This window comes from Grammomys surdaster, unplaced genomic scaffold, assembly GCF_004785775.1.
Source record: "Grammomys surdaster isolate TR1022 unplaced genomic scaffold, NIH_TR_1.0 251, whole genome shotgun sequence".
Taxonomy (NCBI): Eukaryota; Metazoa; Chordata; class Mammalia; order Rodentia; family Muridae; genus Grammomys; species Grammomys surdaster.
In genome coordinates, this window is record NW_021604692.1 from 2630738 (window position 1) to 2648547 (window position 17810).

The window sequence follows — 17810 nt, forward strand, 5'->3', positions numbered from 1 at the left end:
TTTTTTTCCAGTTTATTTTTAAAGGTTTATTTCTTTGTGTGTGTGTGTCACATTGTATGCAGGTGCCCATGGAGGCCAGAAGAGGGCTTTGGGTCCTAGAGGCTGGAGTTACCGGTGGTTGTGAGCTGCCAGATGTGGGTGCTCTCGGAACACAAATGGGTCCTCTGCAAGAGAAACAAGCACTCCTCAACACTGAGCCCATCTTCAGCTCTAGTTTATCCCTCCCTCCCTCCCTCCCTCCCTCCCTCCCTCCCTCCCCTCTCTCTCTCACTCTCTCCCTCTGTTTTCTTTCTTTGTTTTCTTTTTTTGGTTTTTTGACACAGGGTTTCTCTGTGTAGCCCTGGCTGTCCTGGAACTCACTCTGTAGAGTACGTAGAGGCCAACTCACCAGGCTGGCCTCTAACTCAGAAATCCACCTGCCTCTGCCTCCCAAGTGCAGGGATTAAAGGCGTGTGCTGCTCGGCAATACATCACTTTCATTGTGCGCTAAAATTTCTTTTTGTGTCTGGCCCACTGATCTGTCTGTTAGGTTCAACAGTTCTGTATGTCCCTTGCTGAAATTGCCCTATTGTTTTAGCTACCCAATATATTTTAATATCTGGTTGAAAAAAATCAGATGATTAATCTTGAGGCTTTTCTTGGCAGTACAGCAGAATGCTCAGGGAGCTTACGCCTGACCTTTGAGAGCTTGAGCTGGATGTTCTCTCTGAATCCATTCTGTTTGTTAGTAACAGTGGCCCTTAAACCCCCCGGTGGTTGGCTTCGGTTTCTTTTTTTTTTTGGGGGGGGGGGGGGTTCTGATGGTGCCTTGGTTAGGTCTTTTTGCTACCAAAGTGATGCATCTATTTTCCCAGTTGAATTTTAAGGGTCATTTTGGCAGCAAAACCACATTGGGGTCTTCTGAGTTTACTTGGCAGGCAAATTTTGGGATATCAATACTAGAGGAGTTTCCTTTGGCAGCAAGCACCAATCTCCCCTGACTTTTATTTTTATATTTTCCTTTTTCTTCCTTCCTTTCTTCTTTTTCTTCCTTCCTTCCTTCCTCTTTCCTTTTTCCTTCTTTTCTCTTTCCTCTCTCTCTCTCTTTCTCTCTCCTCGTCCTCATCCTCCTTGTCCTCCTCTTCCTCCTCTCCTCCCTCCCTCCCTCCCTCTCTCTCTCTCTCTCTGATTAGGTCTCATGTAGCCTAGGCTGGTCTCCAATTTTCTATGTCGGCAGGGTGACCTTGAACTTCTGTTTATCTACTTTTTGACTATAAACTTCTGATCCTCCTCCTTCAATCTCCTGAGTGCAGGAATTGCATACTTGTGCCACCATGTCCAGTTTATTCATCACTGGTGATCAGACCCAGGGCTTCATTTGCACTAGGCAACTACCAACTGAACTACATCCTGGGAAAGCTCATGTCCCCTAAAGAAATTATTAGTACATAAGAGATTGGTTTATTTGGGGTTGGGGTCTCTCTAAAATGCTCAGACTGGCCTTGAACTTAGGGTCTTTTTGAATTTGTGTCCTAAGTAGCTGGGATTATAGGAATGTACCACTTCTGGCTTGGAAATTAATTTTAAATGCTTATTTTGCCGCCAAAATAACTCTAATTAAGTTAGGACATAATTCCTCTCTAGCTGACATTAGCCTGGAGGCATTACTCAACTCCAGCAGCCATGCAGGCTTCTGTAAACTAAATGCTACATCACCTTGCCATCACTTCATGTCCACACACTAGAGGGACCGCACGCTGCAGGTCCCCAGGGTTCAGCAAACAGCTTCCATCCTAGTAGGAAGTTATCAGTGCCAGTAGAAATTGTATTTATGCTATTTCCTGGGATAGAGGAGCCCCTACTAGGAGGGAGGACATGGCAATGAGTAAGCCAAAGTTTCTGGCTTTATCAGGCAGACAGTGTCATTTTCAGCAGACAGTGACGTCATCATCAATGTTAAGAGTAACTGGGTTTTCCCTAATTATATTTTGAATGGAGGTTCTAGATAACAACAAAACACAAGGAAAATTCAGCTAGAAAAAACATTCCAAGAGCCATCATGGGTAACTCCACAACTTAATCTTCCCCATTACAGACCAGCTTCAGCACCCAGGTCTGGCTCAGTGACCATTCAGCAGAGGCTGGTAAGCACCTGTGTCAGGTGGGGCTGGGAAGAGCTGGTACTGAGCTCACTCGGGTACCTGGTTGTTACAGGAAGTGGTTTCCTCCACATGGCATCCCATTTGCCTTTAGTTTGATTCCAGCACCACACACACTCTCTAGCCACACTTCTTCCACTGGACTGCTGGCCCTGCGCCAACATTTGCACTGTCACACAGATATTGAAGCCACTCCCTGTATTTTTTTTTTCTTTTTGATTTTTCAAGACAGAGTTTCTCTGTATAGCCCTGGCTGTCCTGGAACTCATTCTGTAGACCAGGCTGGCCTTGAACTCAGAAATCCACCTGCCTCTGCCTCCCAAGTGCTGGGATTAAAGGCGTGCGCCACCACTGTCTGGCCACTCCCTGTATTTATGTCTTTGTTCCTATGAACTAGAATTTCCTAGGAACTCTTTTTGGAGCTTTCAAGGCCCAGATAAAGTATCAGTTCGTCCTGAAGGTCTCCCATGTTTCTCACTACCTTTTTGTTATTCTCTAAAGAAACATAGTTCTGTTTTGAGACAGTGTTTCTTGTAGCACAGGACTGTGTGCCCAAGAACGACCCAGAAGTCATCCCCTGTCTATACGTTCCAAGTGCTGGGCTTAAAGGTTTGTGGTACCACATCTGGCTTTTTTTTGACAGTTTCACTATTTGGCTGAGGATGGCCTCAAACTCGTGGCGATCTTCCTACCTTATGCACTGAAGTGCTGGGATTGTACATGTGTGCTATCACGTGTAGAGTTAACAATTTCTATCTCCCAGAATCCCATTAGACCTGGAGGCCCTTGAAGTAGTGACCTGATTTTCTTGTCTTCGTGAGCCCACAGGAATCACAATCAAAATGGGGCCATAGATGGGATCTGATGCCCTCTTCTGGTGTGTCTGAAGACAGCAACAGTGTACTCACATACATACAATAAAAATAAATCTGTAAAAAAATGTAGACTATATGATTAAAGTGGCAGGGCAGTACTGTGCAGCACTCTGGAAGCAGACAGAGCTCATTGAGTTCAGGACCTTTGATAGCAAGTTCCAGGCCAGCCAGGGCTACCTAGTAAGACTGGTTTCAACAATAAAAGATATCAAGTGTCAGAGAGGAAGAATGAAGGGGTCCAGGTTACTCATCTGAGAGCAGTGGTTTGGGCCTTCCAGCTCTGTGGAGGCAGAGCAGGAAGGTGGGCAAACTGGATTAGTTTGAATCCTGGCTCAGGTTTGAATCCAGGAACAGAGACAAGTGGGATTATTTGTTGTTGCAGTACTAGGGATCAAAGCCAGGGCCCTGTACAGGGAAATGCAAGTAAATGTTCTGCCTCTGAGAGAGATTCTTAGACTTGGACAGTGCTTTTCCTTTCCTCAACTCTAAAACAGCACTACTGCCATGGCTCCTGCTCTTGTCCACTGGAGCTCCAGAGGTAGCTGGGAACACCCTGGACTCAATTACAGAATTATGTGTAAGTACTTTAGCTAAGAGGGCAGTTGAAGTAACAACTACCTAGAAGCTCAGGAGGTGCTTTCATTATTAGGTATCAGATGGTATGTAACAAATTACTTCAATAGTTAAGTAAAAACAATCCATTGTCTCCCAAATGACGTTAATTCATTATCTCTGATTAGCTCATTTGAGTGATTCTGCTTTGGGCCTCACATGAGTTTGCAGTTACCATTGCTGACCAAGGCTGAAGTCATCTGAAGCTTGTCCTGGGTAACTGTAGCTCTAAGGTTGTTGGAGCATTCTTGTGACATGGTGGCAGGCTTTTCTGAGTGTGAAATCCCACAGGACAAGGCTGTGATGCCTTTTGTCTAATTGTAGGAGCTGCAATGAGCATACCTTGAGTCTCAGAACTTGGAGGCTGAAGCAGGGGACTGCTGAAGCCAGCCTGGGGTACTGAGTGGGATTCTATCTTCAAAAAGCAAAATAAGCGGGCGGTGGTGGCGCACGCCTTTAATCCCAGCACTCGGGAGGCAGAGGCAGGCGGATTTCTGAGTTCGAGGCCAGCCTGGTCTACAGAGTGAGTTCCAGGACAGCCAGGGCTACACAGAGAAACCCTGTTTCGAAACCCCCCCCCCCAAAAAAAAAGCAAAATAATACCCACATATGGTGATACATACCCTTGGGAGGCAGAGGCAGGAGGTCAATCTCCGAGTTTGAGGTCAGCCTGGTCTTCAGAGTGAGTTCCAGGTCAGCCAGGCATACACAGAGAGACCCTGTCTCAAAACAACAACAGCAGTAGCCCCAAACAATATCACTTTAATGTTTTTAATTTTTTCCTCATCATTATAGAGGAAAGAGTCTAAATTTAGATCAAAAGCATCTATGGTAACTCTGAATGTCTTTTTCTAGCATTAAGAGAGATTAAAAATTAGAAATGAGTCTTTAATGAAGAAATTTCTACCAGAAAGCGTAAGTCAGTCAGAGAGCTGTTATGTTCCACAATCTTGATAAAAACTAGCTTAAGTCTCCCTTCGAGGCCACTCTATGGGGTCCACCAAAGTGGGAAGAAGCATATATTCTTTTTTTGTTTTGTTTTTCAAGACAGGGTAAGTAAGTAAGTCTCTACTTACCACTTGTGGAAATCTTTCTGGATAAAATCTTACCTTAGTTTTTTCCCCATGAGTGTGATCCAAAAACTGTTATGAGACCATTCAATAGGGATCATTCCTTAGAGTCTTTCTACAACAAAAGAATTACTGAGATTGGCTCATACATCAACAGTTTGACTGCCTATTATATGCTAAAGCCTATGGCTGGCATTTGGGAGATACAGGAAACAAATCTAGACACCAAATGTGTAGTGACCAACCAAAAGCCATGCCAAGAAATGCAGTGTGCAGAGAGAGGGGTGGGAGAGCTGCTCATTAGCTGGCCAGCTGCAATGCTGAAGCTGAACAACTGTGCTCTCAGTTCTTCTTCTGAGATGGGGTCTCTCTGTGTTATCCAGGCTGTTTCATGTGCTTCTCCTGCCTCAGCCTGCCAAGTATGCAAGCATGTGCTACCCTGTCCAGATCAACCATTGAATTTTGTCATATACTCTGCTGTCCAATGACAGTGCTTGGTTGATAAATTTTCATAACTTATTCAAGGCCATACAACAGGAGAATGGCTACAGAGTTTCAAACTCAAGCACACTGGAATCCAGAACCAATTTTTTCTTTCAATTCCTTAAAAAAATTATGTATTTTTATTATGTATTGGTATTCTGCCTGCTTGAGTGTCTGTACACCACATGTATCAAACAGGCAGTTGTGAGCTACCATGTGGGCTCTGGGAATTGAACTCATGGTCTCTGTAAGAGCACTTATCGCACTTAAGCCCCGAGCATCTCTCCAGCCCCAGCACTAGTATTACTAAATCACACTGAGGACCAGGGATGCTATGTCCTTTTGTGTGTCTCTGGTGTTTCTTGCTTGTATTTTTAATTTGTGTGCTTTGTTCATAAATTTGAACACAATGACTGATCCCCGAGCTGGGCAGGATTGGACAGCAGTTGTTTATCTTACTCAGCCCGTGGCACCCCTGTCAACTTTCAAGGTCACCTGTAATAAGAGTGCTGTGATAAAAACAACTTAAAAACACAATAAAACAAAGCATATATGTGCTTCTGACAAACTTGTGTTTCTACTGGGGAAAAAAAAAACCCACCACCACCAAAACCTCTTAAGGCTTAATAACCCAATCTAATTTTCAAATACTTTCTTTTCTTTGGTAGACTCTCATTGTATATCTTAGACTGGCTTCAAACTGACTACATAAGCCCAGGATGGCTTTGAACTCAAAATCTTCCTGCTTTCTCCTCCCAAGTGATGAAATTAGACATGAGCTGTCTCACCCATTTCTAACCCATACCTTATACAGACCTTTGGGTGTACTACTTTCTCTCAATGCTTAATGATGATACTGCCATAAATTTGATTCTCCGAGGGTAGAGATCTTGAAATATTCATGTGATCTTTCCACAGCCTGAACCACTTTTGAGAACTAGGCAGTGCTTGCTGATACAAACTAAAGGGGCTTGACACAGTGGATTAGGCTGTATTGGCTGTAACAGTTACCAGAGCAGAGGAGCTCAAAGCACACTGAGACATGCCTCAAGCTTCTCCGGGCCACAAGTCCAAACACTGAGTGCGTCTCAGTGGTTCCCTGCATCAGTCGTATGTATTTTCTTTTCTAGAAACTTGTTTCTGAGTTTATCTGCACTGTCAGAGGTCAGTACCACTGGGTTGAATGACTAAGATCCCTGATTCCTTACTGCTGTTGGCAGGCTTAGTCTTGACGCTGCTTACATTCCTTTGCTTTTTGCCACTTCAAAGCCAGCAACAGTGAATTGAACTGCTTCATATTTCCAAAACAACTATATTTTTAGGGGTCCGTGTAATCTCAGCGACCCACTCACAAGTCTAGGACAATTTTCCTAAGGTCTAAATTTGATCGGCAAAGCTCCTTTTCCCAATGAATGTAATGGAGTTTTGGGTGGGGTAGTGTTCATGGATGAAAGGTTGAATACTTTTAAGTAGGAACTGCTTTCCACAGTGCCCATAACATAAACACCAACATTTTAGTCGGATCTGGTGGCACAGGCTTGTAATCCCAGTTATTCTGGAGGTTGGGGTGGAGTGACTGCCTAGTCAAGCCAGCCTGCAACACTTAATAAGAACCTGTCTCACAACATAAAAAGGGCTTGGGCAGTAGTATAGAGGTAATATATCTCCGATGCATGCAGTTCTGAGCTCAATTCTCAACACAACAAAACACAAAGTCTGCATTTTACAGTCAGTCTTCCCTATTTACTCCTTCCAAGTGCGTGGCTGTGTTGGAGATACAGATCGATTCAAAACAGCTGAACTAAGTTTCACTGTCCTTGCAGAGGTGATTGTTTCAGCTGCAGATGGAAAAAATAATTATAAACAAAACTACCAAAGCCAAAGGTAGTGGGGCATGCATTTTAATCCCTCATGTATTAATGGGAGGCTAAGGAACAAGAATAGAAGGCTGTCTGAAAATGCCAGCCTGTCAATATTGTGAGATTTTTGTTTCAAAATAAACAAAATAGTGTTAGGATATAGCTCAGGGATTGTGGGAGGCCCTCAGTTCAACTCCCACTCCTCCAACCCCCACCAAAATCCCAATATACATCTTTAATCCCAGCACTTGGAAGGCACTAGCAGGTGGATCTAAGTTCAGGGCTAATCTGGTCTACACAGTGAGTTCCAGACCAGCCAGGTGTACATAGTAAGGTCCTGTCTCAAAAAACAAAACTTAAAACGTTAAAAAACAAAATAATTTTAGAAGTATTTCTCTTCTCTCTGCTGGGATGAAATTAGGAGAGTGGTGGTGTGAAACTGTCTAACTTTCATCTTCTATAGTCTATTCATTGTAGATTTTTGTTTACTCAATTTGAGTCTTGGGTGACCAGTAATAAGGACTGCTGAGTCCTTTAGGTAAAAGGGTTGGACTGCTAGGTGATTCCTTCTTCTCAGCACTGGCTGCCTGTATGCTAACACCAGAAGAGTATAGGGTGTGTCCTCACCCACATAAACTTTTCAAAAACTGTAAAGCTTGGCCATTAATCCTGTTCAAGACTGTAGAAATGTTTCTGGACTTTGAGCCAACAAATACAGAAAAATTCTTTATGTTCTGGGTGCTCCAAACCTCATCCTATCACTGTAATCAAGGCTCAGAGGTTCCATTGCTCACTGCGAGCTTATAATAAGAGCTATCACTTATTCTATAACAGAAGCCAAATTACATGAGTCTAATAATATCAGGGTCTTCCACATTCTCTCCAATCTTCCAGATACTTCATGCTAATTTGTGGGATTATCAATGTTGTGGGATACTATGCTAACATAGACCAAACAGGCTCAGCGGGGTTGAGAGGAGTCAGGAACTCACAACTAGGATTCTAAATCTAGGTTGGTTGACATTAGGACTTGACCTTTCTCCAGGGAACTGCTTCTAAATATTCACTCAGGTGCATTTTGATTTACATGGACCGACCTTAAGTGTTTACCGACTATCGGATCACCAAATTCGCCTGGCAGCAATTCTGCTGTAAACTGCAGGTGCATTCTCTGCAAATTCATAGAGGTATTAAAAGTACATGAGGAAATGTGTTAATCATCGAGGTCGGTCAATCGTGCAAGAACCGTTTTACTGATCTGACTGTCTCTTTGCTTATTACTATGCGCCGGTTGACTCATTTAAGGGTGGGCCAAAAAAAGGATCCTGTTTTTTGTCACCCACCAGAAGTGCAGATGAGAAATGTGTATACGGTGGGGGGTGGAGTGGAAGCAAGGTAGCAGACTACCAACTTCGGATACGAACCCGCATTGGACCGGTCCCTACAATCAAAAAAGCTCGGAACGGGTTAACCGCGGCCAGGGGGAGTCCAGCCACCGCCCCTTACCAGCAACACCTCCCAGAAACCCTCAGGCCTCCGCTATTTCCCGAACCTCGCGAGACCCCGCCCCATCCTTTCCTGACCGACTTCCCGCCCCCTTCTTTACCGAGCTAGGAGCGCAGCGGGGTACGGAAGAGAGTGGGCGGAAAACAGGCACCCGGTGGACTCCGGGAAATGTGGTCCAAGCACTTCAGGCAGCCATTTTCTTCCGGAGAGGGGTAGGCCAGGGAGCCAATAAGGACTACAAATCCCAGCCACCCTTTCGGTTTGTTTTTGTTCAAAAAAAAAAAAACCCCACACTCCCCCTCCTCACTCTTCTCTCTCTCTCTCTCACACACACACACACGCGGGCACACACATACACACACATACCCACGGCAGACACGCACGCATCCGAGCGTCGAAAGGAAAGCCGCGTCTCGCCATCCCGGCCCGCCACTAGTCCGCTTTCGGTTTCTCAGCAGCGCGGGAAAGCGGAGGCCCGAGCCGTGACCTCTGACCCCATGGTTTTGCGGAGCCGCCGCATTCCTTAGCCATCGCGGGGCTGCCGCTGCTACCGTGGGCGACTGACGCAGCGCGGGCGCGTGGAGCCGCCGCCCCTCCCCCAGCGCCACCCTCGCGCCGGGTCTCGCGCCAGCCAGTCCCGGTGCACCCGCCCTCTTCGGCCGCACCCGAGTCCTCGCACGCGCCGCCGCCACGCGCCCCCCGCCGCTGCCGCCTCCACCCCAGCCCCGCGCCGCCACCGCCCCAGCCCGCCCCGCCCGAAGGACCCGCGTGGAGCCGCCACCGCCGCCGCGGAGGAGGATGAAGGACAAACAGAAGAGGAAGAAGGAGCGCACGTGGGCCGAGGCCGCGCGCCTGGTGAGGCGAGCTGCCCGCGGGGGCCGCGGCGGGGGGTCTAGGGGTGGGCTCCCGCGCGGCTCCCGGGGCGGGGGAGGGGCGAGGCCCTGCCCACCGCAGCAGGGGGCGGGGCCGCCCGGGTGTGAGCTCCTGAGGTCCCTGGCCTGAGCGGGCTGGGGCGCCTCTTTCTGCACACCCCCTTGAATTCCTGCGGAGGGGCGCGCTGGCAAGCGGCTCCTCCCCTCCGAGCGCCCGGGCGCCAGTCTCCCCCTCCCCCATGTTGGCAGCAGCAGGGGGTCCTGGGGAGCGCCCTTTATTCTTCTGCGGGAGTTAGGTTTCCGGGAAAGGTGGGAAGTGCTTCCCTTACTTCTTCGTGGGCAGTGGAGTGGGTCACTGGACACCGCGGGGGTGGGAAAGTGCTCCTGGTTTCAAGGACATGAGAAGCATTTAGAGCCTTGGCAATTTAAGCCAGGTGTGTGTCGGAAAACACTTGCTAAGGACCAAGCTGAACCCTGAGTAGTGGTTCTCAAACTGGAGTGCCCAGTGGGAGTATACCTGGGGACTTTGAAACACTGGTTCTAGGGCTCATTTTAAACACTCTGGAGATTCTGCTGGGAAACAGTACTTTTGCCAGCTGCTTAAGCGATTGTTATACAGGTGACCCTCGAACATTCAAATCACACTGAACCCTCCGACTGCAGTAGGGGTAGGCACTTTGCCGAGGAACCGAATACTTTGTAAAGAATGTATATCAGTTTGACGCTTCTCTTCTGAGGGTTTAGTTTAAAAAAAAAAAAGTAACTAGGTTCTTGAGCTAGCTATCAGCCTAGAGGATTTGTGGATTTTCTGTTTCCTAAACTTCAGTGGACTTGTGAGATAGCTTCCGTTTGGACTCAAAATACAAAGCCAAAAGACCTGAGACGTGTTCGTTCTTATGAAATGTTGCTGATGACAGTTCAATAGGTTATACTTCCCTCGGAGATGTCACTTCCTCAGACTGCCACAGTGCAGAGTTATGGGTGCATCCTATTTTCTGTTGACGCCCTGTATTTTATATGTAATTGTTATAATTTAGTTTTAATGATGGAGTGAAGCTCAGCTTTCTAACTGGTCCTTTTACTGGAAAGTGAGTTCTGTCTGCCTCAAAAGTGTTGAAGGTTGATAAAGATCTAGAGTGAACCCTTTTCTTGGAGTTCGTGAAAGCCGGTTATTCATTTACTCGTGGCTTTTTGAGCTACCAGAGAATTTCCACTGGTATTCCTGATCATCTCTCTTCTCTTGTTACCCTGGGAACAGAAACAGGCATTGTTTGTGTGAAAGATGTAGTTCGGTTTAGTTTTTGCTTAGCATATGAAAATTGAAAGTCTTAGGTGGTGTATTTTTCTTTCTGTGATTCAATCAAAACTAGATCCTTTGGCTAGTTTTTATGCTCTTGGAACTTCAGGATTTCTTCAACGATGCTTTACTTAACAAATTTAGGTCTGAAGGAGCTTAGGAGAAAGCTGAAATGTAGGGTGTTTTATTTTACCATGGAGGTCGTTGAATCTTGTCTGTTCATTGAGGTTCTGAGTTTTTGTGTGCAGGTGTTTATGGCTCTGGGCACCCAAAGAAAATTTGCTTGCCAGAACCCTACTTGTAAGAGGTAGGTAAAAGTACCTTCAAATCCTGTGTTGTTTATGTCCTGACAGTTCTGAAATCTTCTCATCTCAAAGCTCTTTGGGCTCTTACTAGTTGAAGAGCTCTAGCAGTTTGGAATCCACTGTTATTTTAAGCCCCTTTAAGTTCTTAAATTTACCGTGGCTTGAATTCCAAGGTATGGTTGCTATTTCTATTTTATCATTGGCTCACCTTCAAGCTCAATTATCTTGTTATTTTTTTCTACTGTGGCTTCAGTTAAAAATAGTAATCTGAACAGGAATTTCTTTGTGGTGTAGTTGTACATTTGAAAGAGGACTTGTGGGAACATGGTATGCAATTTTGCATATCTTTTATGTGGTTTGTGTTTTAGAATTTTCTGTGCTTTTGTGGGGGTTTGTTGGAGGGGGAGGGGGAGACTTCTTCCCATTAAAAAAAGCCCCGCCCACTGAGTGCTGGGGAGTTTCTTTGCTTTTACTTCTTAAAGGAGCACCTGGCAAGCAGTGAGCTGCAGTGGCAGTGCAGTTAGTTTTTTCACAGGATTACTATTCATAATTGCTTTTGGACAGTTGAAATTAGATTGCATGTAGTGGTGACCCCATGTGCTTGTTAGGTGGGAGTTTCTAATTGTTCCTGGCCTTGCACAAATTGTCGATAATAACCTTATATATGCCATTGTGGTGTAGGAAAGCTTACAGGATTCTGGAGAATTCCAGCAGAGTAGCAGACTCCTGCAGATGAGCTTTTGCAGTTGTTAGTCTTAAGAAGTGGACATTCTTCTCTCAGATGCCTTACAGTTTGTGCAGAGTTTCTAGCCATCTCAAGTAGAGGTGTGAAGTAAATGTGCCAGCTGTTAGGAGCAATTGGGAGAAACAGCCAAGGAGATTTTTCTTTTAAATTGTGTACTACTCTTAAATAGTTTCCTCTGGCTTTTGAGAAATGCTACATTTCATGCTTTATTTTTGCTCTGATTAATGGCTGACCGTTCTTATTTCAAATTTTTTTTTTTCAAGTAGAGAAATCGTTTTTTCTTTCTTTCAAAAACTGTGTGGTCTACAAAGACTGGCAATAGAGCACTGTTGAATTTTTCTGAAAACTAGTGGTTTATATACAATTAATGTAGATGAGTACTTTATATCTTTAGATGTAACTTCTCTTTAGAATTTCTTTTTCTTCTGTTTTAAGAGTCTCAAGCTTTATGGTTACTATTTAAATAATTGGTAGGTATTTTTTCAGTCATGCTTCTTTTTTGTCCCCTTGTAGGAGATTTGCTAGCTCAGCTGGTATCAAAGAGATGGTATCTTGTAACAGTGAACATTAGTAACCTGTGCTAAGGCTCATCATAGGTTTGTTATGTCAGCCTCGCCTGTCTTGGCACTTGGGTAATCCTAGACAGTGAAGAGGAGGAGCTACTAGTCTTCAGAAGGGAGGGGTGTGTGTGTGTGTGTGTGTGTTTCAGATGATTCAGATGGGTGAACGGAACTACAGGCTTACATGTTACTGGAGAAACACAGAGTTAAGCATATCTTGGTTTCTGTCTCGTTTAGGAATTAATATGATTAGTTCCTCACTTCCCTTTGAAGTACCCCAGCTTGAGAGTTAATTGACTTTTACTGTGGAACAGTGGGGTCACTGAAAAAGAAAATTTGATTCTGCTGTCATAGATTAAGGAGTGCTTCCAGAGGGAAGGTAGTTTCTGAGCTGAGCCTTGAACAGTTAGTGGAATCCAGGTAGGTCTGTCATAAGGGAGGCTATACTACACGCAGAAGCTGATGAAAAAAGAATGGCTCGGGAGGAGAGAAAAACTACATGGATGTGAATATATTTGCAAAGTGTGCAAATAGGGTGGAAAAAAGGAGTTGCAGGGACAAAAGTATGTGGTGTCAGTGAGGCAGTCTTGTCAGGAAACAGAGAGGTGATTGAGAGGCTTTGTGTGCCCACCTTCGGGCACCTACAGGTGCTTACTCATGTTCTTTTCAATGTGAAAAATGACCCTGAGAGTAAGGTGTCAATACTTGAAGAGTGAGAGATCCCCTTTGGCTCAGGTTGGATAGGTACATAGATCCTTGCTTCAGTTTGGAAGACTAGAATTTAAATCTTATCCTGTCTGATTCTAAAGCCTGCACTTTAGTGGCTGGTGGATTCTGGAAACTTACCTTCTGCTGTTTATGGAGAGACAGGAAAAGTTGCTGAGGATGATTTTGAAATAGGAACATGATGAAGTTAGACGCTGGATCCCTAGAATAGGGCCTGAGGCAGGTTCTGTGTGGTCTTAAATGAGGGATAACCACAAACAGGAATGGGTTTGAGAACAGGACTGGACTCAAGGATATACTTGAAAAGGCTGTTGTGTAAAAGAACGGCTGTGGTAGTGAAATAGGTAAATGAGAGTGAAGGATGCCACATGTGTGTTACTAAATTAGGTGCCAGTTAAGGTAAGGAATATAGGGAGAAAGGGTAGGGATGGAGGAGAGGTAAACTAGAGTTGCTCAGATGAGTTGGAGTTGAACAAGTTAAGAATGGACAGGTACACTGGTGAGTCAGAACGGCTTCACTCTGAAGCCTGGGAGAAGTCAGGGATAGAGGTAGATAGGGTCAGAGTCTCAGGATTAGCACCAGTATTAGTGACTGACAAGAGCAGTATAAAAATTAACAGAGAAGCTAAGGAGGAAAAATGGGAAGTTTGTTTTCGTATTCCCTTCTCCAAACTTCCTTTAGTGATAAGGTCTTTTGTAGCCTTCCTTTGGAACTTCCTGCCTGCCCACCCCCAACCCCCTTTAATAAATGACAGAACTTGGATGTTAACACTTGTTAGCTTGCAGTGCCCGCAGCAGCTGCACAGGTGTCGAAAGTGAGATAATGAAATGACAAAGTTCTTTTCCTGTTAGGAGAGGAACATTTCTGTAACAGCTCAACTTAGTGAAAATTGCTGAGGAAGTACATTAGTTAAAGACTTAGTTACTGATGAACTAACATAGGCAGGACATTAGGTTCCTCATTGTTATGTGAGTCACAGAGAAAACTTAAAGCATCATGTTGTCAAGTGACAAAATGTACTGTGGCAGTTAACCCCAGAATTTCATGGTTTAATGGAAAAGAACTGAAGTTGGGCATAGCACACACTTGTAATCCCAGCACTTGGGAGGTGGAGACAGTGGGTGCAGGAGTTCAGGTCATCCTTGGCTACATGGCAAGTTCAGAGCTAGTCTAGGTTGTCTCAGAACAAAACTGAACATATAGTTAGGTGTGGTGGTGCACACCCTTAACCCCAACACTTGGTAGACAAAGCAGGTGGATCTTTGTAAATTTGAGATTGGCCTACTCTACATAGTGAGTTCTGTGCCAACTGAGGCTGTGTAGTGAATCTGTATAAAAACCCATGTATACACACACATACCCATATGGTATAAGTGAATTAGTCAAAACTTTTTTTAGGAGACAAGGTTTTATTATGTAGCTCAGCTGATCTTGACCTCAATATATAGACTGGGCTGGCTTTGAAGCCACAGAAATCTGTCTGCTTCTGTTGGGATTAAGGGCATGTGCCACCACACTTGGCCTGGAAATTCCTTGAGTAAATTTCAATCGTCTTACATATTTTGCAGAAGTATTTTTTGTTGATTGTTTTTGTTTCTTGAGACAGGCCTCACAAGAGGTTCTCCTGCCTCCTGAGTGCTGGGATTAAGGGTATGTGCCCCACTCCTGATAATATACATATATACAAGTGTACATATATGCAGGAGATAGATAGATAGATAGATATATAGATAGATAGCTTGCTTTCTTTTCCAGACAATGTTTCTCTCTGTAGCCCTGGCCTCTTACTATGTAGACCAGGCTGGCCTCCTCAAACTCAGAGATCAACTGTCTCTGGCTCCTGAGTGCTGGGATTAAAGGCTGTGCCACTGTTGCTCAGCTATATTCTATATGTAACAACATTAAATTATACTGTTTCCAGAGCTGCTAAGGTCTTATATATTATTACACATAGATGTTAAAATAGCTGTCCTTAGAATTGAGAATTAGAGTATTTCACCTAATTGTGGTATTTTTTTCTTAATCTAATTGCAGTTAACTTTCAATATACTGATAAAAGTCTGATTTGAATCTGAAGTAATTGTTTTAATGCCATGCTTGGGGCCTTGCACTTCTGCCATTGAGCCATATCTGTAGCCCCAAAGTCATTTTGATTGTGGTGAATCTCATCTGGCACTGACAGCTCCTCATAGCAGGCCATGCAACAAACTAATGAAAGTTTTCACACTAAAGTCAGGACGTTTATGTTTCTTCAGGTGTTAGAAAACTACTCGGATGCTCCAATGACACCAAAACAGATTCTGCAGGTCATAGAGGCAGAAGGACTAAAGGAAATGAGGTTTGTATTGCTCTTAATGTTTAAATGAGGGCTTCACGTGACATGTGCCTTTGAGATGCAGTAATAAACTCACCTGTTGGTCTATCTGTGGTTGTGTATGTAATAATGGTAGTGTATCTGGTGTGTATTGTGAGGTTGAGGGTGGGAGTGGAGTGGGTGAACACTTACTTATTTACATCAGAAATACAATATTTTTGTACACTTACCCAGGTCTTGACTTACAGCTAGGATTTGGTTCTTATTTTCTAGTACAGTTTTTTTTTTTTTTTTTTTTTTTTTTTTTTTTTTTTAAGGTCTCACTGTAGCCTTACCTTCTCATAGACTCTTGTTTTACAAGTTTTGGTAATAGAAAAGAAGCAAGAGTGTGTGTGTGTGTGTGTGTGTGTGTGTGTGTGTGTGTATACACACTTTTCTCTATACTTTCTCTGCCACGGGACTGAAGTCTTTTCCTTTCTCATCCTGGAAAGACGGTCTCAATGGCATTAAACCCTCTAGCTACCCCTGACTGAGTCATTCACTCCTGTTTCTAAGATAGTGTCTTGCAGCCCTGTGTGGCTTCCAACTTGCAGCTCAACTGAGGGCTTGCCTTCAACTCTGATCCTCATGTTTCCACCTCTCTTCTGCTGGGATTACAGGCATATGCCATCCACAAGTAGCTAATTTAGCTATTAGTTACACTAATGAGTAGTTTGTGGAATTTGTTACAGTGTAGCTTTTCTGGAGAAATAAGTAAGAAACCCAGAAGTAGTTGGAGGCATGAAAACCAGGGGTGCCTTTAATTCAGTTCTTTTCTCATCATTATACCAACCTTTCCTTTTTTACTTTATCTGTCTGTCTGTCAGTCGGTCTATCTATCTATTTATTTTGAGACAGAATCTCTCTGTGTAGCCCTGACTGTCTTGGAACTTCTGTAGACCAGGCTGCCATCAACTCAGAGATCTACTTGCCTCTGCCTCCTGAATGCTTGAATTAAAGTCATGTGCCACCACTGCCCAGCTAAAAATAATTTTTATTGTTATTGTGTGTATGTGTTTTACACTAGTTTGTGTCTATGCATGGTGTGCATTTAGTACCCATGGAGGCCAGAAGAGGGCATTGGAACAACTGGAACTGAAATTACATACAGTTGTGAGCTGCTAATGGGTACTGGAAATTGACCCCAGCTCCTCTAGAAGAGCAGTTAATGCTCTTAAAACCACTGAGCCACTACATCAGCTATTTCCCTCACCCACCTTTCTTTTTAAGTGAGGAAGAAGGAGTCCATAAACAACTTTTGTCTGTAGGGGATGTTACATACATGTTTATGTATGTGCAGGTAACTATGGCATGTGTTAGGTCAGAGGACAACCTTGGATGTCATTCTTCCTTGCTTTTTAAGAAAAAGAGTCTCTTATTGGGCCCTACTGCTTGCAAATTGGACTGTACTGGTTTGCTACCAAACTTGTCTCTATCTCCCCAGAACCAGGATTGCAAGTGCCTGGCTACCATGCCTGCAGTGGGTTTTTTGTTTGTTTGTTTGTTTGTTTGGTTGGTTGGTTGGTTTCTTTAACGTGGTTTTTGGGGTGTGAGGTCTGGTCTAAGTGCTTGCTTGACAAGCATTTTATTGAAGGAGCTTTTCTCCTCAGCCCTAAGCAGTTAGTGTATTATATTGCTAATCAGACTGTAGTCATTTGAAATGAGGAAAGTTATTTCTCAAGTGGCATATTCTTTAGCTAATGTTTTGCGGGTGGGATGCTCAGGGTTACTTACGGCCTATCTATCTGACTTGTAGCCATGCGCTTTGCAGAGTGTTAATTGTGCTTTTTTCCCCCCCCCCCCCCACACCATGGGCTACTCTCCATCATGCTGATGTCTTCTCTGCTGTTGGATCACTATATCAATAGAAGGTAAATTAGTCCCTTGTTTGTGCTTTTTGTTTTTCTAGGAATTACATCACTCAGGATGAGTGAGCAGCTCTGTCATTGTAGATGGGTATAGTGTGTAGTAGCCACAGAAGGATTTGCCAGCATGTTATCCCCTTGTAGGAGATGCTAGCACAGTCATTTGATGTTCTAGATTTTGTACCCGGTTGCTTTTAGTGACTGCTTTCTGTTGAAAGTTATTTTTAGCATCCAGTGTGTTTCAAAGTAGAATTATTTTTTTAAATGGCTTTTTAACACTATGTAAATTAAGACTGCTAGTTTTGAAAAATAAGATACTTTTTCTTTTTAAACATAGCAAGGAGAGGGAAGAAAACATGCACAGGTGAACCCTAACACATACTAGTGACAAGTGTAATGGCAATAGGGATTTGTCTAGTTTTGACACCTTTTTCAGTGTTAAGATTAGTAAATGTTCTGTTTCGTGAAGTTGTCGTTTTTAACCTACTGTTGTGGCAGGGACCATGGACCAGGGACCTGTCTAGTTGGGTATTTAAACATTAT

At 44.0% G+C, this 17810-nt stretch overlaps 1 protein-coding gene and 1 long non-coding RNA gene across 3 annotated transcripts in view; one reads left to right on the forward strand and one right to left on the reverse strand.

Annotated features, from left to right (window-relative positions):
• Positions 1 to 9059, reverse strand: LOC114627218. The gene is made up of 4 exons (XR_003712347.1): positions 8910 to 9059; positions 4735 to 4810; positions 2938 to 3067; positions 1 to 164 (listed from the first exon to the last, which is right to left on the reverse strand). It is a non-coding gene; the product is annotated as an uncharacterized LOC114627218 (long non-coding RNA).
• Asxl1 (ASXL transcriptional regulator 1) overlaps positions 8863 to 17810 on the forward strand; it is a 56400-nt gene continuing 47452 nt past the window's right edge. Inside the window, exons 1-3 of one of the 2 annotated variants that reach the window (XM_028774908.1) lie at positions 8863 to 9398; positions 15305 to 15387; positions 17271 to 17273. In XM_028774908.1, the coding sequence (XP_028630741.1) occupies positions 9342 to 9398; positions 15305 to 15387; positions 17271 to 17273 (143 nt within the window). In that variant the 5' untranslated portion in view covers positions 8863 to 9341. The remainder of the gene's footprint in view (positions 9399 to 15304; positions 15388 to 17270; positions 17274 to 17810) is intronic. The other variant, XM_028774909.1, reaches the window with a different exon arrangement.